This window comes from Tachyglossus aculeatus, chromosome 16 (genome assembly GCF_015852505.1).
Source record: "Tachyglossus aculeatus isolate mTacAcu1 chromosome 16, mTacAcu1.pri, whole genome shotgun sequence".
NCBI lineage: Eukaryota > Metazoa > Chordata > Mammalia > Monotremata > Tachyglossidae > Tachyglossus > Tachyglossus aculeatus.
Window position 1 is genome coordinate 12,791,158 of NC_052081.1, and position 24,591 is coordinate 12,815,748.

The window sequence follows — 24,591 nt, forward strand, 5'->3', positions numbered from 1 at the left end:
AGTCTTGCTCTCCCATCAGCTCTTGCCACCGGGTTCTGCAGCTCAGATGCTGTGCCTGGGCTGAAGGACTTGGGAGGGGAATGTAATCCTCTGGAGCAAGGGTGAGGGGGCAGTCAGATTGCCCCCATCCCCCCAAGAAAGGCCCTAGGATCAGGAGAAGCAGGCTGGTATAATGAGAAGCAACATGGCGCAGCAGATAGAGCACGGGCCCAGGAGTCAGAAGATCATGGGTTCTAATCCCAGCTCTACCACTTATCTGCTGTGTGACCTTGGGCAAGTGACTTAACTTCTCTGTGCCCCCGTTACCTCATCTGTAAAATGGAGATTGAGACTGTGGGACAAGGGATTGGGTCCAATCCTTTTTGCTTGTATTCACCCCGGAGCTTAGGACAGTGCCTGGCACATAGTAAGCACTTAACAAATACCATAGTTTCATTCATTCAATCGTATTTATTGAGTGCTTACTGTGTGCAGAGCACTGTACTAAGCTCTGGGGTGAATACAAACAACAAGCGCTTGGAAAGTACAATTCAGCAACAAAAGCAACAAAAATTATTATTATTATCAGGGGGCAAAATGGGGTGTGTGGTATCCTTACAGTAGGCTACATGTCCAGGGTAATTCTGGTGATGTCATGTGAGTCTGTGTGTCCTGTATCTGGACAGGTTGTCATGGGACGCACGATGGAGAGTCTTAGATCACACAGTAGCTGAATTTAGAGGCCTTCTCTCTGTGTGATCTTGGTCTCCTCCTGTCTATTCCCTTCTGTGTCTCTAATACCGTTCTTGCTTCTACCCCAGTCAGTGGCTCACAGTAGATTATTGTTCCTTTATTCTGAGAGTCCTTCCCTCTGCCTTGATGTGAGATACGCAAAAACCAAAGCGCATAAACAGAGAAGAAGCATCGGCCCCTTCATCTCAGTGCCAGAACGGAAAGATCTGGAGTTGGTCGGTTTATTGGCCCTTCGTACTGTTCCTTACTACTAGAGGGAAGCAGTGGAAACTCGCTAACAAGAGCGCTGTAGGACAACGGGGTAGCGTGCAATTAAAAGATTCAGAAATCGGTTTACACAAAACTATATCCAGTCTTCCCTCCTTGCTTTTCCCCACTTCCCCCTCCCCCTAGCCTAAATTCTTTGGCTAGGGTAACCCCCAGATGAGCAGACACCTGAGAAGCAAAATGGGGCTAAAGAGTTCATTCCATTGCTCCCACCTACTTAGACTGTGAAACCCATATGGGAGCTGATTATCTTGTTTCTACCCCACCGCTTAGTGTATAGTAAGTGTTTAACAAATATTATCATTATTATTAGTAGTAATAATAAAATAGGCCTCTATGGTCTTTTATGGAGAAATGCCATTATTATTAGAAGCTAATGCAGAAGACTGTAAAACACGGCCCCCATTGGCAAGCTGGAGCTTGAAATGTCTGTAGCCCTGAATGTCCCATTTCAAAGGCAGCATGCATGGGGCCTGATTTACAAGGGCTCTATCACCCTGGAGGTTTTTCATTTCTGGATCATGCTGGAAAGTTCTCATCATGGAGGGAAGGGATTTTGTGATTTTTTTCTGTCACTGGGGTAAAATTTTCCTTACTGTTAACTTTGAAACCTGACTCCAATTCCCTGAAATCTGACTTCTAATTCCCATGGTAGGTGAGGGGTTCTGGGGCTATCCAGGTCTTTTCTTATTTCCTGGATTCTAGCTTAAATCCAGAACAATGTCCATTTGGAGAGCAGATTTGGGAGGAGCCACTGGCCTAGTAGAAAGTGGCCCTTCTGGCCTGAGGTCCTCACTTGAAGACTTGAAGGCCAAACCAAGCCTTTCTTGTCTCCTTCCCTGTCACCCCACATTCATACCCCAAAACCTCCTCCCACCTTCTCCCTCTCACTCACCAATCTCCTCGTACCGCATGACCGTGCCTAGATTTGCATTCTCATCTGGAAAGAGAAGAGAGAAGGGAGGGAGCAGACTTTAATGAACAGACCAAAGCCAGGCTCTGAACACAATCTGGCACCTCTATAGGAAATCATCTAGGGCAAGAGATTTGGAGATGGCTCTCTCAGCATTAGTTAAGGGGTGGGGGGGTGTTAACCGATGACTGGTACCACTGCCCAGTGTGTCTCAAAAGGCTGTGCTGGAGTCTCCATGTGCTGCAGATTAGATTGGACTTTTTGGATGACTCATAAGAGATGTCCTTCTTCCTTCACCTTAGTCATGCTGTACCTTTGAACATGGTTGGGTCTGGAGGGAACCAGATTCTGTCTCTTCCTGCTGATTTCCTCCTCTGTGAGTCAAGCATGATCAAAAAGGGATGTTTGATCAGGTCTAACTGTGGTCCCAGTTCCCCGCATGAGGAGCGTAACAAGATTACAAGCTCTCACTTAGAAACACAAGCCACAGTCACACAAGCCCCTAGTTTCAAAAGCATTAATGCTTTTGTATGTATTTGTCTTTCCTGTTTGGTGAAGTTCTCCTATGAGTGCTTGTGTGACTGAAAAGGTTGTGATGGGATCCACACTCCCAGCCACAGTAGGTGCACAAAAAGGTTGTCCTTTGTGTGTTGTGCTTAATGTTTTCAGCACCTGGCTCTCCAATCTGCATATGCTAATCTACACATGTCCTTGGTGAACACCCTCCCAAATTTGTATAGAGATACATCCCTGCAACTAAACTCGGCAAATTTCCTGGCAATCAAGTGTTTCCGTTTTACCTCTCTTCTCTTGGCAGCAGCATGGATCAACTCATACAGATCTTACCTTGATTCTCCCATCACCCTCCTCTGCTGCCCTCCTGTTAGAGTCTTCTTCAAGCCAGGAAAGTGGAGTAATAGTCATTTCTCCTTATTCACCAGTGCTCTCATTCTCTGGATATTTAGTTTAGTGGGGGAGACATTCTCAGTCAAGTTTAGTGTGGATTCTACAGTCCTTCCAAAGGTGAAATCCACCCTCAGTACTTCCTTTAGCCACACCACTGTCCACTTCCAGCCTTCTTTCTTATCTAGAGGGAGACTGTATGGCTCTTAGACCTGCCCTTAGTGAACAAAGTTGACATTTCTCAAAGAGGAATGTCGGCTAGCCTGCAAGAAATGGTCTTGGCCATTTCCAGGAACAGCAGATGAGGTTGAGAAAGATAAGGCAGAGAGGCCTAGTGGAAAAATCACAGGCCTGGGAGCCAGAGGACCTAATCCCAACTCTGCCATTTGTCTGCTCTGGAATCTTGGGCAAGGAGCTTAATTTATGTGTGCCTCAGTTGCCTCATCTATAAAATGGGAATTCAATACCTGTTCTCCCTTTGCCTTAGACTGTGACTCCAGTGTCGGACAAGGACTGTGTCTGAACTGATTAAGTTGTATCTATCCCAGAGCTTAGTACAGTGCTCAGCACAGAGTAAGGACTTAACAAATACCACTCTAACAATTACATTATTATTGTTGTTGCTATTGTTATTATCATTATTATAAGGTAGGTGAAGAGAGCTGCCTGGAGAGGATGCTGGGAGGAAAATTGGGTCATGTTCTCATCCAAGCCTTTGTTACTTACCCACGAAGGTGAAACGCTCCATTGGAGGACGAACACAACAGATCCTGCTCAGGCTTTCTCCTACCTTCCCCAAGATCTTTGCTGAAAGTGAGAGACAGAGCGAGCCATAAGGAATTCATTTATTCATTCACTCATTCAATCAATCAATTGTATTTATTGAGCACTTATTGTGGGCAGAACACTGTACTAACCACTTGGAAAGTACAATACAACAGTAAGCACAGGGACTTCGGCCACTGCATCGGACCAGAGCTGGATTTGAGGCCAGGAGCAGGGAGATGGAGTAAAATCGGAGGAAATGTGACCAGAGAGGCCTTCTCTCCCACCCTTTCCCACAAGGGGACAACCCATGGGATCAGTTTACTCAAGGAGGTACTAGGTTCTCTTGCACTTCTAGGGATGGGGATGGAGGCCGAGTAGAACACTCTCATTGCCTGCCATGCCTCAGCTCTCTTGACCCCGGCCTGCCTCTTAATGCCGTAACGCAGCAGGATATCTACAACCCCTAAAAACCTTGACCCACGACATCCCATCTCTGGCAGCTCAGCCTGGTAGCATGACTTCATGAGATGGTGCCTGGCCGGCTGAGAAGAAGATTTCAATATTGGCAAGGAGGAGGACCCCTGGAGACAGAAATGTCATATCCCCCTGGGAATCCAAATACCCCGAAGCAGCATAGCCTAGTACAATAAACAAGGGCTAGGTAGTCAGAAGACCTGGGTTCTAAATCCCAGCTCCGCCCCTTGTCTGCTGTGTGACCTTGGGCAAGTCACTTAACTACTTTTTGCCTGAGTAAACTCATCTATAAAGTGGGGATTAAGACTGTGAGCCCCACGTGGGACATGGACTGTGTCCCACCTGATTAGCTTGCATCTACCCCAGTGCTTAGTACAGTGCATGGCAAGGAGCACTAATACCACTTAAAAACAAAACAACAAAAAAGACCTGCCATGGGTGCCTCTACATTTCCCTGTGCTTTTATAGTCATCCCAATCACCTGATCCCTTTCCACACCTTCAGTTCCACATCTGAGACTTCTAGGTGGTTCCATTTGAAGCTCTTGTTTTCTGATTTAAATAACTTAAATAAGCCTGGATGTTTATGTGGCAGCACATGTGTATCCCAGGCACTTTTCCCTTCATACCCTTAATAAGACTCATTCTCAACGTCCTGGTTCTTCCTTGCTCCATCAGTAAGGAAAGCATTTGCCTCCTTTTGCAAGTTGGGAATCAGTATAATGAAAGAGAGGCAAGAGGAGGAATAGATGGGGAAAACCTCTCTCCATCACTCTGAAAGAATACAGACTAGTTTCTTCGGGCCTGAATGCATTCAGTAGTTAACTTGGGTAAAAGGTGAGAGCAGTATAGCCTAGTTGTAAGGGCATGGACCTGGAAACCTGGGTTCGGGTCTTAGCTCTGCCACTGACTTTCTGGGTGTCCCTTTAATATTTTGTATCTCAGTTCCCTCATCTGTAAAATGGGGATAATGTTCTTGCCCTCCCTCCTAGTTTCTGAGTCCTGTGTGGGACAGAGATGACCTCCAATCTGATTATCTTGTACCTACCCAAGCACTTGGCACATAGCGTTTGATAAATATTTTTATTATTGCAGTTAGGATACTGACATTAAAGCATTTCCATTCCTCCTGATGCAGGCTATTGTCTCTCTCCTCTCTGGCTCCAGCTCGGGTCGCTGTTTGGGAGTATAAATAGATACCTGTGCTCTGGGTTCTCCCTTAGTGGCCCTCAGGCAGACCTACCTGCAGTGGGCTTGCTGGAAACATTGCTGTTCTGGTAGATGGGCTGGGGAGACTCATGCTGGGGCTGGCCGATCACTGGGGTCATGGAAGGCGTATTTACGTTGGAGAGGATGCAGCCAGTCACTCGCTGGGGAAGAGAAGAAATGCTGAGAATCAGCACTGAGACCAATCAGAAAGCCTAAAGCCTAGTCCCAGTCTCATTCTCTAGGCTGACTACTACAAATATATATATATATATATATATATATATATATATATGTATATCTATATAGATATACATATATATATATATGTATATCTATATAGATATACACATATATATACACATATATAGAGAGAGAGAGAGAAGAGAAAAAAGAAAGATGGGAGATAGAAGGGGAGCAAATTAGAGAGTTAGAAAGCCAGCTTACAAAGCAGGGACCGGATCCTAAATTCCTACTCCTAAATTGAGCTAATTCTGGAGAAATTGTGGAACCCACCCCTCTTTATGTTCTCTTGTCTTTCTGTCTCTCTTGTTCTCTCCTTCTCTCTCTCTCTCCCCTCCCCCCCCACACACATACACTCTCTCCTCACTTAGAAGAAATAGTCACAGCTTCACTCTAAAACAATAGTAATTATGTAATCCAAAGCCTAACTTCAGCAACTTCTTTTATTCTTAAAACCCTCCCGCAGAGGCAAGTTCATAATGGCCCTTACTAACCCTTTCCAGTCTACATTAGGAAAGACTTTGCTATAGGTGAACTAAGAAGGTCCTGCAGCTTAGCTCCCTCCCATCTCTCATCCTGCCTCCTTTCTGTTAAACTTTTTGTACTCTCTTAATGGCTCTTCTCTCTGACATTTCAATTGGCCAAGTTAGGGACTGCCTGCTCCATGTGGAATTGAGGTTAAATGTAATTTTGTAAATGAGACTTGGCATAGTAGTCTTGACTAGGGTAAGCTGTTAGTTTTGAAAATGGAGACTGACTACAGAACTACTGGATTTCCACTTACGGGAAAAGACGTTCCTCATATCTGCTGAGTTGCCCCTTCCCTACTGGCAGGAACCCAGGCTGCTGAGGGGACCTGTGTGACCTGCCTCCAAACAGCAAGCTACCTGTTAATCCAGCTGCAGTCTCTCTCTCCTGTGGGTTTTCCTTTTTGCAGCCAAGCTGGTGTGACATCATTAAGCCACTGCAGAGGACAGTGGCTTAGAGGAGGAGGCGATGGTGACAGTGTTTGTGCTCTTGTTTCCAGGCAGGGGGTTGTCTCTGACCTACATTCTCATTCCTGCCTGGGAACGCTAAGGACAAGGCTGGACAAACCTGGTCACAGAGCAAACAGCCAATTCTCCCCAGAGGACCAGCCTGGCCTGACCTATCAGGGGGTGGGGCAAGGGGGCATTAGGAGTGGATTTCTGGGCTTTTACCATTAATGATCACTAAGAAAATTATATTCCAATGGGTAGCAGTTCATTTCTGAATCAACAGCTCAAGCATTTTTTTAAAGGAGGAACACGACATTGAGGCTGATATATCTGAGGAGGGTGAGGCTTCTTGCTATTACAGTCAATCAATCAGTGGTATTTACTGAGCACTTACTATGTGCAGAGCACTGTACAAAGCACTTGGGAGACTACAACACAAGGTAACTGATTATTGACGAAGGATGGTAGAAGGAGAAGCAGCGTGGCTCAGTGGAAGGAGCATGGGCTTTGGAGTCAGAGGTCATGGGTTCGAATCCCGGCTCTGCCAATTGTCAGCTGTGTGACTTTGGGCAAGTCACTTAACTTCTCTGTGCCTCAGTTCCCTCATCTGTAAAATGGGGATTAAGACCGTGAGCCCCACGTGGGACAACCTGATCACCTTGTAACCTCCCCAGAGCTTAGAACAGTGCATTGCACATAGTAAGCGCTTAATAAATGCCATTTAAAAAAAAAGGAGGCTCGTGGCCATCGGTAGAACAAGTAGAAATAAGCAAGGGGAGTTAGCTTGGATAGAGGATATGGTGATTTTTGTGGGGTGCCATTCAGCCACCATTTTGAATTTTCTTTTGGCCTCGATGAGTATTCAGCTCTGGGAAACTCTAGCTGTGGTCGAGGGAACTGAGGAGGGCCGGGGTTTGCTTCCACAGCCAAGGAAGCTCCTTGCTTTGATGATTTTACTTTTTATCTGTGAGGAGGTACTGATCCGTGGTGGGAGGGTTTTCTGCAGATCTGGCTCTGATTCGACTGCCTGATGTAGAGCCCATCAGAATTTGGTAGTTTGCCCTCGTGTTTCTGAAGATGTGACTTCTCTTCTGTGCATCCTAGACAGAACCAGGGACCATCTGGTTCTGGAGGAGAGAATTCCTCCAGCTACTATGGAGCAGACTCTCCCAGAAAGTCCAGACAGTCAGAGGGGTTTGTCTGGGTTGGCGGCAGGACGGCTGGATTTAGGCAAATCCAGGGCTCGGATTCCCCTGCTTGCAGCAGCAATAGGAGTAGGGGTAGGCCCCAGTGGTGCCCTAAGATTGGTGGCTGCCCTGCCCGGTTTACTGCTGCCTGTCTGAAAATCCACCCAGAAAACCCCCCTACTCTATAAGGAATGTCATCTCGGCCATACTAGAGATAAGTGTTAAGACTGGCTTATGCTGGTAACATTCTATTTCCTGTGACCCCTTGACCCCTAGCCTCAGATGTCCCCTTGGCTCACCTTCATTAGGTCCCGGTGGTGTTCCAGCACGCTGCAGGTCGTCTGCCAGGTGTCCTGATAGCACTCCCAAGGGTCCACCCTGTAGGGAAGACAGTCAGCCATTAGAAAGGCACTCCCCTTGAAGTTGGTCCTCATACACCCCCCTCTATCCCTACCATCTCATAACTCCAATGCTGGTCTTTCCTACCCTAATATAAGAGAGTGTGTGTGTTTATGTACATGTGTAGGTTCCAGGGGGGGTGAATTCTGACACTGGCTGGTTTTCTTTGTCTCTCTAAAATTAAGGGGGTGGGACCACTGAGTATGTAGGGGCTGCTAAGCCAGTGGACATGCATGCCCTAACATCTCCGTTATACTGTACTTTCCCAAGCGCTTAGTAAAGTGCTCTGTACACAGTAAGCACTCAAATATGATTGATTGATGCATCATATGCAGAGCTGAGGAAGGGGCCACAATGCCATTCTGGAGGTGACAGGGTACCATTCTAGCAATATATTGGTCAGTAGCATGTAGACTGTAGAATGTATGCAGGGAGCAGGTCTACCAACTCTATTATACTGCACTCCCCCAAGCGCTTAGTTCAGTGCTCTGCACACAGTAAGCACTTAATAAATATGATTGATAGATAGCATGTGGCCTAAATAAATGTGTTTGAAAGAGAAGAGGGGAAGAGACGACAGCAAGTAGGATATACTGGCCCCTTTTTTTGGCCCATTCCCGTGAGGAGAAGGAAGCAGGGACGAGAGGGACCTAGGTCCCGTTTCTCACCCTGGGGTGGAGTCTGCGGTGTCCCTTGGATCTTAGGATCATCTGCCCCTTATGGTCTGAGGCTCTGAGCAAAGAATAGGCTAAATAGAGCAGCCCCCTCTCCCAAGTAGCAGGAGAGGAAGGGGATGTCTGGGACTAATCTTGGACTCCATGCCTCGGGGGTAAGAAAATTGGATTCAAGTATCCCTTTCCTCCTCTGCAATCTCAGACTCTGGGAGAAGGTCCTTAGAGAAAAGGGAGAAAAATCCTTTCTTACTGGTCTGATTTATCACTTCAAGAATTATGTGCATTTCTGCATATGAGCGTGTACATACACATCACATGTTGATGTATTTATAGAAGGAGCCCGGGTAGCTGTCTACGTGCGAAAGGGCTCAGTTATTGGGCTGGGAGTGGGGAGGAGGATGTGGTGATTCAGTTGAGTCATCTCTCCTGGGGGTTCTCCGTGACACTGAGGGATCTGACAGCTTCCAGGGTTCCACTTGTGTTCTCTGTCAGTTTTCTGAAGAGCCTCTTGTTAGGGTTAAGCCCCATGTGAGCTGGGACATGCCAACCTAGGCTTCAATAGAGAAGCAGCATGGCACAGTGGAAAGAGCACGGGCTTTGGAGTCAGAGGTCATGGGTTCAAATCCCGGCTCTGCCAATGGTCAGCTGTGTGACTTTGGGCAAGTCACTTCACTTCTCTGTGCCTCAGTTACCTCATCTGTAAAATGGAGATTAAAATTGTGAGCCCCCCGTGGGACAACCCGATCACCCTGTAACCTCCCCAGCACTTAGAACAGTGCTTTGCACATAGTAAGTGCTTAATAAATGCCATAAAAAAAAGGAAGAGGGTCCAAACTGGAGGCTCACCTGCAAAGTGTGCAGACAAAGATTTCCTGCCTTTGCCATAATAATAATGATGGTGATAATGATAGTGGAATTTATTAAGCACATAACTAGAGACCAGGTGCTAGAGGAGTAACAAGAGAGGACATACAGTCCCTATTTCACAAGAACTTGATAGCCCAGAGGTAGGGATAGCAGGTATCTTAGCCCCATTTTTGAGATGAGAAAACTTGAAGCCCAGCAAAATTAAGTGATTTACCCAACGTCACACAGCATGCCAATGGCTGAGCTGGGATTGGAACTCAGGTTTTCTGATTCCTGGGCCCATGCTCTTTCCCTTAGGCCACACAGATATCTTCCTCCATTTCTTCATCTCTGGCCCTACCTCTTTCTCTGTTTGCTGAGAATCAGCTGGTTTGATTAATTTCCCACATTTCCTTGGATCCTTCTCCGTGGGCCAGCTAATGCAGAAGCAGCCTTCGAAACCAAGGTTAGTGAAGGACAACACCTCAGGCTCCTGAGATGTGAACATCAGTGAGTGGGCTGAGGGTTGGGTGGCTAAGGATTATTCTACAGGTTGGTGGCTGAGAAACGGATGGCTCTAACTGTACTTTGCTCCTGACTCATGGAATGAGCATATGCAAGACATTTCATTCCTCTTCCCAAACTGGGCACTTCCTCCTCTCCCAGTTTTTCCATCCCCCAGCTGAGGATCCCAAAGTCAACTGAGTTCCAGGGTTGGTAATGATAAATAGTAAGTATAAAAGACTGGTAAGTGCTGTCCAAATAATTAGTGACAGGAACACATCTCTCTCTCTCTCTCTCTCTCTCTCTCTCTCTCTCACCCTCTCTCCCTCTCTCTCTCTCTCTCTCTCTCTCTCTCTCTCTCTCTCTCTCTCTCTCTCTCTCTCCCCCCCCCCCCAACCCCCCTATTCTCTTGAACAATAGACCCTTGAACTCCAGGCTCATTAAACCCTTGTGGGGGCTTGGCCTTGGTGATCTCTCACTAGCAAAATTAGACCACAAAGGAATTGAGACCTGCAAGGTTAGAGTCTGAAATAATGAAGTTTCCAGGTTGCCATTGTTGATTCTGTTTCATTTCCTGATGAGCGCCTAGGGTACAGTTGAGAGGCAGTGTGATCTAGTGGAAAGATTTCTGGTCTAGGAGACTGAGGACAGGGTTTCTAATCCCAACTCTGTCACGGGCCTGCTGGGTGACTTCTGAAAAGTTCCAATTAATTTGGGGCTTAATTTTCCGTAAAATGAGGATAATCATAATCTGCCCCTCCCTACCTCTCAGGAAGCTGGTCTCCTTAGAAGAGGAGAGGGGAGTGAGGATGGGCTAATGTCCATTTGTCTCACTGTTCTTCTCCGTGTTAGACTTCTGACACGGAAGTGCATATACCACCTCCTGAGGGCCCTTCCTCAGCTCTGACTCTTAGAGCCTCCATCTGATTTTAATTTTAGTCAACTCAGTCCTGCTACAGTCTGAAGTGCCCCATTATGAACTTTCCCTTTCCTGGCCTGTGTAAGCCCTTATTTTTTTCCTAAGCTAAGAGGGTAAATTGGAATAGAGGGAAGGGATAAACACTAATCTCCCAGGAGCTTTGTGACTGTTGGGGTGGAGAAATGGGTTCATTAGGTGGCCTTGGCTCAGCTCTGCTCACACAAAAGAGCATGTTCCTCCCAGGGAAAGTCTGTAGGGTTTCTTTTCACAGAAACGTAACTGGAGTTTCCTGTTCTTGGTGTGAGAGTTTGGAGTTTAGCTCTTCCCTCCAAATCCTTCCCATGCCCTTCCCAGAACCCTTAGGCACTGATGAGTTTGGGATTCTGATCTGTCCAGGAGTCCAAAGTGGTCTAGAAAATTTGGGAATTCCTCACCTTCCCATGAACCCCTGGTTGTGATCAAGCCCAGGTTCCGCATTCCACTTTGACACGGCACTCTGGCTTAATTGCTAATTTAATGAGTTGCTAAATTGGGATATTTTCTAAACATTTTCTCCCCATCTGAGGTTTCCAGAACTGTGCTCTTGCTTATTAAAAAACCAAGGAGAACTAGCCCCCACAGAGGCCCGCACATGCACATGCCCCTCTGAGCCCTTCCAGGGTGTACACTTGAAAACCCGGAAATGTGCAGACACCAAAACCAGTGAAAACTGACCTTCTTGAAAAGCTGCCAACATGGCTGATTGTTGGAGTAAAAAAGATCCATGTCTCATGACCATATCTCTTTACAAGTGTCTACCTTCACATGTTGGCATAGCTCTAGTTATCTCACTGCGTCTAATTCTACGTGATTCAAATGCCCCATTGACCATCCCTCCCAGGCTCTTTCTATTAAATTACTTGTTAATTTGCTCTCTCCTTCTCCTCTGAATCAATCAATAAATCAATCATATCTATTGAACACTTACTGTGTGAAGTGCTTGGGAGAGTACAACACAACAATATAAGGGAGTCAGAGACCTGGATTCGAATCCCCCATCTAGCACTGGTTTACTGTGATTTAGGGTATATCTCTCTACCTCTCTGGGCTTTCATTTCCTAACTTGGGAAGTGGGGAGTGAGGAAAAGAGTGTCAAGTGCCTGCAGTTTCTCAGCGAAGATCTCCAGTGCTTAATGCAGTGTTTGACACATAGTAAGTGCTTAACAAATATTATTATTTTTATGTATTTAGAGAAGTGGTGTGGCCTAGTGGAAAAAACACAGACTTGGGAATCTGAGGACCTGGGATCTAACCTATCTTCACCACATGTCTACTTGTAACTTCTCTGGGTCTCTGTAATCTTATCTGTATAATGGGGATTAAGAATGTGAGCTCCAAGTAGGACATGGACTGTGTCAAACCTGATTTGCTTCTATCTACCCTAGCGCTTAGTACAATGCCTGGCATATAGTAAGCACTGAAAAAATACCATTAAAAATATTACTATTATTCAGTAGATACAAAGTGCCAGCATAATTACCTCTGTCTTTTCAATTCTCCCTACCATTTCTTTTTTCCTTTTAGCTAGTGTTCCCCCTTCCTTTCCTTCTTCCTCCTTTCCCTTTCATGTGGGAAGAAAGGGGCCAGACTCTGACCTTCAGAGACCATTGAAACTGCTTTTTTCTTCTTCTTGAAGGCAGGGAATAACAGGGTGGTTGATACACCATTATTAAGAATCCCTCCACTCGTGAAAATTATAACATAGAAACGTTGCTGGTGCATAATTAGTCTAATTAGTGGAAGCTTGCTTTAATTACATGCTGCACGCCTAGCCGATAACAGTGTCGGTCATCTTAGTCACAGGGCTGGGGGTTGGGGTGGGGGCATTGTGGTGCAGTTGGAGAGGGGAAGCATTGAAGCTGATGTCCCTCCTCTGCTCTCTCTTTCTCTCTCTATCTCTCTCTCTCCCTCCCACTAGGCCAACGTCCTCTGGGCCCTGCTTAGTTTGAACCAGACTGGCCTAGTTAGGTTTTTGGTCTGAACTGACCAGGGAAGACCAAGTCAGTTTAAACACCTAGGCAGGGGCTAGAGTTGGCTCAGTAGTAATCTGGAGTGATATCAGTCAGACTTGGACCCAGTAAGGAAGCCAATGGTCTGGATCAGTTCCTTTCGTCAAAGCTGACCTGAAGCCTGATCAGATTCTCTAGGCTGTGGTCGGCCCTAAGCCCACCTCAGCTTGGGCCTCTGGGTCTGTGGCAGAAAGTAGTCATATGTGGGACAGGGTGGTGGGAAAGGAGTAGGAGAACAGCTGTTGTTTCCCCTCTAGACTGTGAGTTCCTTATGGGCAGGGAATGTGTCTACCAACTCTGCTGTAGTGTACTCTCCCAAGCACTTAGTACAGTGCTGTGCACACAGTAAGTACTCAATAGATAAGAGGGATTGATTGGTTTGTTGATTCACTTTCCTGTTGTCCAGAGGGCAGGACTAGAAATATCTGTCCTCTTCCCTTATCTCTTTTGTTCCTCTAAAGGGAAGTGTGACCCATTACAACCTCTTCAGAGTCCTTTGTTTAGAAGCTATAAAAGTGCCCACTGATGGCTCACGGATGGATCTCATGGATTTGGGGGGAACACCACCAAGGAAAGAGGTAGAAGAGACATTGAAATTAGGAGTGAAATGAAATTAAAATTTAGAGTGGAGAAAATGTCCTATTAAGGGGGGAAAAATCACTCGCAGACAGTGTAGAAACCCATCAAAACAGAATAGATGATTGGAAACATGGTAGGGACCAAAGGGGCAGGAAGAATTTCAGAAGGCACTGGGAACCTTCCTTTAGTTTCACTGGAAAAGAGAAGAATAGGTTCTAATGTCAGTAGTTAAATCCTAAAAAAAAAATACATTACTTGTAATTTAAAATGTGTGGTGACTACTGCATCTGTCTCCTCACTGGCCTCCTTGTTTCCTCTCCCTCCCCACTCCAGTCTATCGTTCGCTCTGCTGCTTGGATCATTTTTCTAAAAAAACACTCAGTCCATGTCTCCCCACTCCTCAAGAACCTCCAATGGCTGCTCATCTATCTCCACCTCAAACAAAAACTACTCACCATAGGCTTTAAAGCACTCAATCAGCTCCCCCAATCCTACCTCACTGCACTGATCTCCTACTAGGGCCTAGCCCACCCACTTTGATTCTCTAGTACCAGTTTGCTCCCTGTGCCCTGATCTCATCTATATCACCTCAGACCCCTTTCCCACATCTTCCCCCTAGCCTGGGACTCCCTCCCCATCCACAGATGACAGACCACCACTCATCCCAACTTTAAAGCATTATTAAAGTCACACCTCCTCCAAGAGGCCTTCCCTCATTAAGGCTTCTTTTCCCCAGCTCCTTCTCCCTTCTGCATCATCTTTGCACTTGAATCGGTGACCTTTGGACATTTGATATTCGCCCTACCCTCAACCCCACAGCACTTATGTACATATCTTTAAATTATATAGTACAAATTATTTATATTAATATCTGCCTCCCCCTCTAGACTGTAAGCTTATTGTAGGCAGGGAATGTGTCCGGTAATTCTGTTGTAATGTACTCTTCCAAGCACTTAGTACGGTGCGCTGCACAGAGTAAGCATGCAAATACCACGATTGATTGATTGACTAATTTGGTTATTAGAAAAGACACATGATTCTGCTGGATTTCTAACCAAGCCCTTCCAAAGCATGTCTTCCCCCAAACACCGTGCATGCTCTGTCACCTCCCGACTCTCCCTCTTCCACCTTCCTTACCTGATCCAATCAGAGGACTGAACTGCCAGTTGGCACATGATGAGACGATGCCGGCTGGACACCAAGCCCTGGAAAATAACAGCGTGTCAGGAAAGCAGGTCCCTTTCCACATCCTCCTGGCCCCTGGCCCCCCACCAACAAACCACTATTCCCAGATGGAATTTTGAAAAGCTCTAGCCAAACCAAGCCAACAAGCAATAAGGCAGGCGCTTTCCTGTACCCAAAGAGAAATTAGCATTTGGCCTCAATCACCTACCCTTTTGCCCCTGCAGCTCCTCATGCATGTGCAGACCCACACACCTGCACACACCCGAGCTGGACTTGGGGAAGGTGAGAGAAATCTAGGGTGGGATGAGGGGAAGAGGTCACAGCCTGGTTGCTACTGCTCCTCACAACTCCCTTCTGGGCTAGCGAAGACCCACCTGTAAGGCAATATGGCCTGGTGGAAAGAGCATCAGTCCAGGAGTCAGAAGACCTGGGTTCTAATCTTGCCTCTGCCAACTGCTTGCTTTGTGACTTTGGGCAAATCACTTAACGTTTCAGTGCTTCAGTTTCCTCAACTTCAAAATGAGGATTAAATCCTATTCCCTCCTATTTAAACTGTGGGCCCAAATGTGAGACAGGGACTGTGTCCCACCTGACAAACGTGTATCTACCACAGGGTTTAGAAGAGAGCTTGACAGATAGTCAGCGTTTAACAAATACCAAAAAAAAAAAAAAAAAAAAAATCAAAGCAATGCTTGAATCCCCTCTGAGGGAGTTCAACCCTGGTATTTGGGCAGTTCAAGAAACAGACGGAACAAACCCACCTGTTTTCCATAGGAGTCATGGACAGGGGAAACAATTCCGCCAATCACAATAAATCTTCCAGTCTTATGTAGATAATCCCGGGCTCTTTCTAGTAAAGAGAAGACATCAGAAAATAAGTAGATATGTGGTGAAGGGCTAGAGAAGAAGGAGGAAAGTCAGTAAATCAAATAAATTGTATGCCTTAGAATAGCATAAAAGAGGTGTCTTGCATATAACCTTTAGGATAAAATAAAATTAAGAATATGATTTTTCAACACCCAACTACAAAGGGACTTAGACTAAGGATGTCAATTCCATCGCTAAATGCCTCTGTTGTACTTACCTTCTGCAGCTCAGTGTTGGATTTAAGACAAACAACACTTTAGGATCAGTTTAAGGTGCATTGTTGGAAGTTGGCCCTATTATCACTTACTCTGGGTCTAATTTAAGTGAGTGGCAAAAAAAAATCCCTCACTAGTAATATCAAAGGTGCATTTATTGCTCCATTTAATTACACAGGAGAAGTCACCAGAAACAAATTTTTCAAAGTCTTGTGTATAATTTAACATAATTAACATACAAACAGAAACCCACCATCTTCACAGTTTGCTGATGAGAGTTAGGTGGAGTGGAAACCAAATCTCCTTTGCTATTGTAATGAATGGGAAACTGCACTCTCCAAAGTGCAGGGACGCTAAATGTGAATCTTTGGTGTAGGGTCAGCAACTATTAAACCGCAAGAGACTCAGCCCTGCCCTGACTCTTTGGAGATCAAACTCAAATCTGAGGACGTACTGGCTACTGGCCAGCTCTCTCTGAGCTTCACTAGCATAGGACACAACTCCTCAAAAGGAGATGAGCATGTCTTCAGTCTAAATTTGAATGTTTGAGCTTAATTAGACCCCTTGTTGAAACCAAGGCAGCCATCCCGGCTGCAGACAGAGTACCAGTGTCCTCTCCTTGACTCTCTAAGGCTTTTAGAAAGTCTCCTCTGAAATCTCTGGACTTTCCCCTTCTTCATCTGTAAAATGGGGGATTTCATTTCCATTCTGCCTCCTACTATACGAGAGTGAGTCCCATGTGGGGCAGGGACTATGTCCAACCTGATTGTCTTCTATCAACTCCAGCCCTTAGTATAGTGCTTGGCATTTAGCAAGTGCTTAACATTTTTTAAAAATGATATTAAGTGCTTACTATGTGTCAGGCACTGTACTAAGCACTGTGGTAGACACAAGCTAATCAGGTTGGACACAGTCCATGTCTCACATGGGGCTCACAGTTTTAATCCCCATTTTACAGATAAGATCCCAGCTCCACCAACTGTCAGTTGTGTGACTTTGGGCAAGTCACTTAACTTCTCTGTGCCTTAGTTCCCTCATCTGTAAAATGGGGATTAAGACTGTGAGCCCCACGTGGTACAACCTGTTCACCTTGTATCCTCCCCAGTGCTTAGAACAGTGCTTTGCACATAGTAAGTGCTTAACAAATGCCATCATTATTATCATTATTATTATGAGATGTGAGGCACCGAGAAGCTAAATGATGTGCCCAAGATCACACAGCAGACACATGACAGAGCCGGGATTAGAACTCAGCTCCTTCTGTGGTCATAGTTCTCTTTTCCTATAAGTCATTGGCATTATTTATGTTTTGTATGTGTCCTCTCCTATTTGCCTGTTAGTTCCTTATGCTAGATCTGTAACAGTGGGTGTCCAGTACATTGTTATCTCTATCCAGTGAACACTAATTTAAGAGGAATTGAGTATGGCTAGACATAAGTCAACTGAAAAAGACTTGGGGTCACTGTTGACCAAAATTTAGAAACAGCAATATGGTGAAATTTGCCCCAAATGATGAAACTAGTAATACTGCAATACATCAACAAGAATATGACATGCAAGAGTTGGGAAATTATACATCCACCATACCCAATATCTGACAGACTTTTATTAGCATTCTATATCCATGTTTGGACTTGACATTTTATAAGAGAAATGTAGAAATAGGAGAGAGTCCAGGAGAAACTTAACAAAAATGACTAAAAGTTTGGACACCAGCTCTTATAACAAAAAATGAAGGGAACTGTTGAGTGTTTTACCCTACAGAAAAGAAGGCTAAAAGGGTATTTATTGTCTTTTCAGGTATAGGAAAAGCTTTGAGGAGGCTACTGACCCTTGCATCTCAATATTCATTAAGGCTTGAACTCACAAACAATGGACTTGAAGCAAGAGAGATGTTAGTTGGACATAAGGAAGTACTGCTTCATTCTCAGAGTGGTAAAACACCACAGTAGGATTCTCTATCTTGGAGATTTTTAAGAAGAGAATAAGCATCCATCTGTCCTGGATAGTTTATTCATTCTTTCATTCATTCAACTGTATTTATTGAGTGCTTACTGGGTGCAGTGCACTGTACTAAGCACTTGGGAAGTACAAGTTGGCAACATATAGAGACAGTCCCTACCCAACAGTGGGCTCACAGTCTACAAGGGGGAGAGAAGCCTTTACTATGTTTGTTTGTTTTGTTACAAACATATTGTTAAGCCTATTTGTTAAGACTATACTATATTATTTGTTAAGCCTATACTATGTGCCAGGCACTGTACTAAGTGCTGGGGTAAATACAGGCTAATCAGGTTGGACACTGTCTGTGCCCCATGTAGAGCTCACGATCTTAATCCTCATTTCACAGATGAGGTAACTGAGACACAAAGAAGTTAAGTGACTTGCTCAAGGTCACACAGCAGACAACTGGCAGAGCCAGGACTAGAAGCCAGGTCCTCTGACTCCCAAGGCCGTGTTCCCACTCTCCTGGAGGCAGGAGATCAGGTCTTGATGATCCTTCCAGAGTTAAAATTCTGTTTCTGGGATTCAGAGCCAACTGGAGGATTGGCTATGAAAAATGCCACTTGGCCACATAATTTAGTCAGGGGAATTGATGACAACATATGGCTAGGGAGACTGCTTTGGGCTCCATGGGAAAGAGAGATGCTCTACCCACTTCCATCTTTGTCATTTGCTTTTCCTTGGTCCTCTTCTCTTTATGGTATTTATTAAGTACTTTACTGTGTGTCAAACACTGCTCTAAGTGCTGGGGAAGATACCAGTTAATTAGGTTAGATACATAAGCCCTGTCCACATAGAGCTAACAGTTTAAGTAGGAGGGAGAACAGGAGAAGTGAAATGACTTGCTCAAGATCACCCAGCAAGCATTTGACAGAGCTGGGGTTAGATATCAGGCCTTCTCCCTTCCAAGTTTGTGCTCTTTCCATTAGACCACCCTCCACCTCAGGACAGGGCCCCTGCAGTGCTGATGACATCTGTGCCAAGCTCACCAACTTTCTTTAACAAACACACCCTGAATTTCCTTCAGCTTTCTATAGACTGGTGACTACCACTAATAGTAACCCAGGACTGACAGCTGAGGAGGAAACAGAATGAGGCACATTAAATCTCTCATTATTGCTAATCCTCTTTGCTGTCTACCTTGCTTGGGAGAATTTCCTCCTCTTTGTCAGAGCAGCTGGGGAATGATTTATGACTCTTCATTTTGTGACTGTCACTCCTGGCAGTCCCTTCAGAGTCCAGAAGAAGGTGAGGAAAAGCATCCTTCAGTGATTTCCCCAAGACGTTTAGTCCCTGTCTTCCTCATTCCCACTTATTTAGGGACACTCAACTCTTCTTCACTTGACGAGGGTCCGTGGTCCCGTGGTCCCAGACCTGAGTGAAGCACACCCTCTCAGAAAGAGAGACTTGCTGTTGTGTTTCCAGAAACTTCAGAATGTCATATAAACAATTTGTCCTCCAGTGGTTAATATTTCTCACCACAGGAGAAGGTCATTTTAAAAGACAACAAACTGTAACCGAGTCTGTAAAGAGGCAGAATAGGTACAGGTGGGTGAGAGGAGGGAAGGGATGAAGATAAGGTTTGGGAAAACCCCTAGGGTTTCATATTTAAGCTTTTAAGGCCAACTTCCTTAGAAATACTTATGTTTGTATAGTTAGCCCATAAGTTTTGTCAGGCATGGTTGACAGAGAAATAAGATAATTCATTCAGCTTTCTCTGTTATTGTGAAAACAAACAATGAGGTTATATTGGGGTTTCTTCTTTAATGAATGAAAGTGGCCCCATACACAGCATTTTTGGGTGATTTGCCCCTAAGGCTGAAGTTGTCCCCAGTTTAGGTCTCCTCCCAGATGCTTCTGTAGTTAATGTGAAGTTTTACAAAAGTGGAATGAAAAGTTTCAAAAGTGAATTCTTCTTAAAAGAAATAACCCAAAAAGCTAATGAAACAGTCTGTCACTCATGGACTCATCCAGACCCCAAGAGGAAACTGGTTCACAGTGTTTCTCTGGGGCAAAAGGACAACCCTCAGGAGGAATGAGGAAAAGCCATATTAGGCTGCAAATGCATGTCAGTTTGGAATCTCAAGCTGGGATGGGAACTCGGAAAGCTAAACAGCTACTTTTATCATAACAGTATCTCTTTAAAGGAACTCACAACTGCAAGCCCCACTGGGTAGAGTAAAACCCCTGTGATTCTGCCACCTAAGTGTCTGTCCCATCTGAGAGCAGAATCTTAGCCAGTTCCTACATCTGGTGCCCCTCATAATAGTAATAATAATTGTGGTATTTGTTAAGCTCTTACTATGTGCCAGGCACTGTACTAAGCACTGGAGTGGACATAAGCAAACCAGGTTGGACACAGTGCCTGTCCCACGTGGGACTCACAGTCTCAATCCCCATTTTACTGATGAGGTAACTGAGGTTTAGAGAAGTGAAGTGATTTGTCCGTTCAAACAGCAGACAAGTGGCAGAGTTGGGATTAGAATAATAATGATGGCACTTGTTAAGCGCTTAACTATGTGCCAGGCATTGTACTAAGCGCTGGGGTTGATACAAGCAACTTGGGTTGGACACAGTCCATTTCCCATGTGGGGCTCACAGTCTCAATCCTCATTTTACTGATGAGGTAACTGAGGCCCAGAGAAGTGAAATGACTTGCCCAAGGTCACACAGCAGACAAGTGGCCAAGCCAGAATTAGAACCCAGGTCTTTCTGACTTCCAGGCCTGTTTACTATCCACTAGATAGAAGAAGCATTAGAGAAGCATCTTGGCCTACTGGCAAGAGCATGGAGTTGAGAATCAGAGGTCATGGGTTCTAATCCCAGCTCTGCAACTTGTCTGTTGTGTGACTTTGGGCAAGTCACTTAACTTCTCTGTGCCTGTTACCTCATCTGTAAAATGGAGATTAAGACTGTGAGCCCCAAGTGGCACAACGTGATAACCTTGTATCTACCCCAGCTCTTAGAACAGGGCTTGGCACATAGAAAGCGCTTAACAAATACCATCATTATTACTTCACTTTTCTGTGCCCCAGTTACCACATCTGTAAAATGGGGATTGAGACTGTGAGCCCCATTTGGGACAGGGACTGTGTCCAATCTGATGACCTTGTATTTTCCCCAGCACTTAGAACAGTGCTTGGCCGATAGCAAGTGCTTAACAAATACCATTATTATTATCATTATTACTATTAATCAGTCCCTGTCCCACATGGAGTTCACATTCTCAATCCCCATTTTACAGAAGAGGTAACTGAGGCACAGAGAAGTTAAGTGACTTTTCTAAGGCACACAGTAGACAAGTGTCAGAGCCGGAATTATAACCCAGGTCCTTCTGAGAAGCAGCGTGGCTTAGTGGAAAGTCACTTAGTGGCTTGGAAGTCAGAGGTCATGGGTTCTAATCGCGGCTCTGCCACTATCAGCTGTGTGACTTTGGGCAAGTCACTTAACTTCTCTGTGCCTCAGTTACCTCATCTGTAAAATGGGGGTTAAGACTGTGAGCTCCACGTGGGAAAACCTGATTACCTTGTATCTACCCCAGCGCTTAGAACAGTGCTTGGCACATAGTAAGTGCTTAAAAAATACCATAATTATTATTGTTATTTTTCTGACTCCAAGGCTCATACTCTTTCCACTAGGCCATACTGCTTCTGTTGTTTTGGGGCCCAAGCAGCAGGTCTTGAGCCTAAAGGAAATTTAACCATGAGGTACAGGGAGTGTAAAAGCTGTAAAGGAGCTCCCCAAACTCCTACTCCCACCTTGCTGTAGTATCCCAGTGTGGCAAGCAGGCTGGGCAGGATCAGGCTAGTAATAATAATAATAATAATGATGGCATTTATTAAGCACTTATTATGTGCAAAGCACTGTTCTAATTGCTGGGGAAATACAAGGTGATCAAGTTGTCCCACATGGGGCTCACAGTCTTAATCCCCATTTTACAGATGAAGTAACTGAGGCTCAGAGAAGTGAAGTGACTTGCCCAAACTCACACAGCTGACAATTGTCGGAGCCGGGATTCAAACCCATGACCTCTGACTCCAAAGCCCGTGCTCTTTCCACTGAGCCACGCTGCTTTTCTAGTGGTGGGGGGTGAGGGAGTCTCAGTACTTTGTTCCTAGAGCAGCCCCAGGAGATACGGCCCCAGGACAGGCTGATTCCAGGGAAACTGGACAGTTGCAGGCTATTGGTAGAGCTCACATATGCTTCAGGCTAGACATAATGATAATTGTGATATTTGTTAAGCGCTTGTGTGACAAGCACTCAGCTAAATCCCACGACAAACTAATCCTCACACTCTGCTCCTCTAATGCCAACCTACTCTGTGCCTCAATCTCGTCTATCCCGCGACCGACTCCTTCTCCATGAACTCCCTCTGGCCAGAAGGTCCCACCCTCTTCTTATCTGTCAGTCCACCACTCTCCCCACTTTCAAAACCCTGCTAAAATCTCATCTCCTCTAAGGGGCCTTCCTTGACTAAGCCCTCATTTCCCCTGCCACTGGCTGGTGATGTAGATCCTGGCCCCTCTGGGCAGCTTTGGATCCCCTGGTATACTACCCCTCGATGTTCAGTTAATGTTCCTGTCACAGCCCTGGAGACCAGGACAAAGCACCCTCACTGACAGGAAACAGTTTATCACTGCAGCCCTGCCATCATCTGACTGGTGAGAAGGGGAAGGAAGGGGAGGAGGGGAAAAGAGAGGGAGTGGTGGCTGGAATGAAAAGGGAAAGGCCCCACAGAGGAAATGAGGGGATTAAGTTATCTTCAGTACTCCAACAGGCCAGTTCTGGGACATTTATCCCATTGGGCTTTGAGAAGAAAGAGAGGCAGAACATATTCTCCCTGAGAATGGAAATCCTTCAGCAGAGGAGGGAAGAATGCAGGGAGAGTGGGAGGAGTGGGGAGAATGGGACAGAATGCAGACCCGTGGGAGAGAGCTGCTCTGGGCTGAGACGTGGGGAATGGGATGGAGAGGGAGGAGGAGGGTCTGCCCCTTTTCTCCCCTCTCCCTTCCTCTGGAAAAAAATATTCCTGCCTACCTCTGCCTCCATCTGCAAGGGCTTGCCGGAACCTGGAGTGAATAAGATCCCAGCTGCTCTCTGGTCCATCCAAGCCCATTCACTTTCACCAGGCTTTGGAAAACTGCTGCAGGCATACTGCAGGGAGAGCCTGTGTCACACACACATTTGCGAAAATGGTCACCCACTTCAGACTGCCCTCTGGTAAGCGCTTGGGTAGAGACAATATAAGCAGATCTAACACATTCCCTATCCTACACGGGGCTCATAGTCTATGCCAAAGGGAGAACAATTATTGAATCCCCATTTTACGGAGGGGAAAACTGAGACCCAGCGAAGGTAGATACTTACTCGAGGTCACCAGCAAGCAAGTGATAATGCTAGGATTAGAACCCATGTACAATGACGCCTAAACTTGTGATCTTTCCACTAGGCTGTGCTGCTTCTTTAGAAAAATACTGTGTTTGTCTCATTGTGTTGCATTCACGTGTAATGTAATAATGCCATATGGAATAGGGGTGACTGTTTTTTTCCCACCTCAGGGTAGCTAGACGTCTGATGTTGGACCTGGGGTCTCTACCCCTTGAGCTCACCAGGTCCCTCCTCCTCTCCATGTCATGTTATTGGGGGAGGGGGAGAGAGCGGGAACATGTTTGCTTCAGTTTTTCTGATGCCAGAGTACTCACCTAATGAATACTGCAGCTACTACAACTGCTGCAGGCCTTTTTATTAGTTTATCGCTCCTTCTGATGGGTCTCCCCGGCAGCCATAATAATAATAATAATAATAATAATAATAATAATAATAATAATAATAATAATAATAATAATAATAATAATGGCATTTATTAAGTGCTATATGCCAAGCACTGTTCTAAGCACTGGGGAGGTTACAAGGTGATCAGGTTGTCCCCGGTGGGCTCACAGTCTTAATTGCCATTTTATAGATGAGGTAACCGAGGCTCAGAGAAGTGAAGTGACTTGCCCAAAGTCACACAGCTGGCAGTTGGCAGAGCTGGGATTTGAACCCATGGCTCAGTGTAAAGAGCATGGGCTTTGGAGTCAGAGATCATGGGTTTGAATCCCAGCTCTGCCACATGTCAGCTGTGTGACCCTGGGCAAGTCACTTAACTTCTCTGAGCCTTGGTTACCTCATCTGTAATATGGGGATTAAGACTGTGAGCCCTATGTGGGACAACCTAATCACCATGTATCCCCCCAGCGCTTAGAACAGTGCTTTGCACATAGTAAGTGCTTAACAAATGCCAACATTATTATTATTAATCCCCATTTAATAGATGAGGTAACTGAGGCTCAGAGAAGTGAAATGACTCACCCAAAGTCACACAGCTGACAATTGGCAGAGCCGGGATTTGAACCCATGACCTCTGACTCCCAAGCCCGGGCTCTCTCCACTGAGCCATGCTGCTTCTTTGATCCTGAGGTAGCAGCTCCAGGTCTTCCAAAAATAATTTCCGTCCCTTGGCCTAGCCAAACATGAAGAAACCCACCACTGTCTTTATTTTACTTAATGGAGTTGAGGGATTTTAATTTGGTTTATACCTTTTCCCCTCTCAAAAAGTGTTTTTTTATTTCTGTACCTCTATACTGAAAGCGAAAAATACATTTTAGGTGCTCAATAAAGATCTTCGATAATCAACAGCAGG

The 24,591-nt window shown here is 45.5% G+C and overlaps 1 protein-coding gene across 1 annotated transcript in view; it reads right to left on the minus strand.

Moving 5' to 3' along the window:
• Positions 1-24,591, minus strand: part of NMNAT2 (nicotinamide nucleotide adenylyltransferase 2) — an 85,660-nt gene that overhangs the window by 10,233 nt on the left and 50,836 nt on the right. The window contains exons 2-7 of the mRNA XM_038758312.1: positions 15,585-15,673; positions 14,776-14,843; positions 7,969-8,047; positions 5,300-5,426; positions 3,542-3,622; positions 1,895-1,939 (exon numbers count right to left, since the gene is read on the minus strand). Of these exons, the coding sequence (XP_038614240.1) occupies positions 1,895-1,939; positions 3,542-3,622; positions 5,300-5,426; positions 7,969-8,047; positions 14,776-14,843; positions 15,585-15,673 (489 nt within the window). The remainder of the gene's footprint in view (positions 1-1,894; positions 1,940-3,541; positions 3,623-5,299; positions 5,427-7,968; positions 8,048-14,775; positions 14,844-15,584; positions 15,674-24,591) is intronic.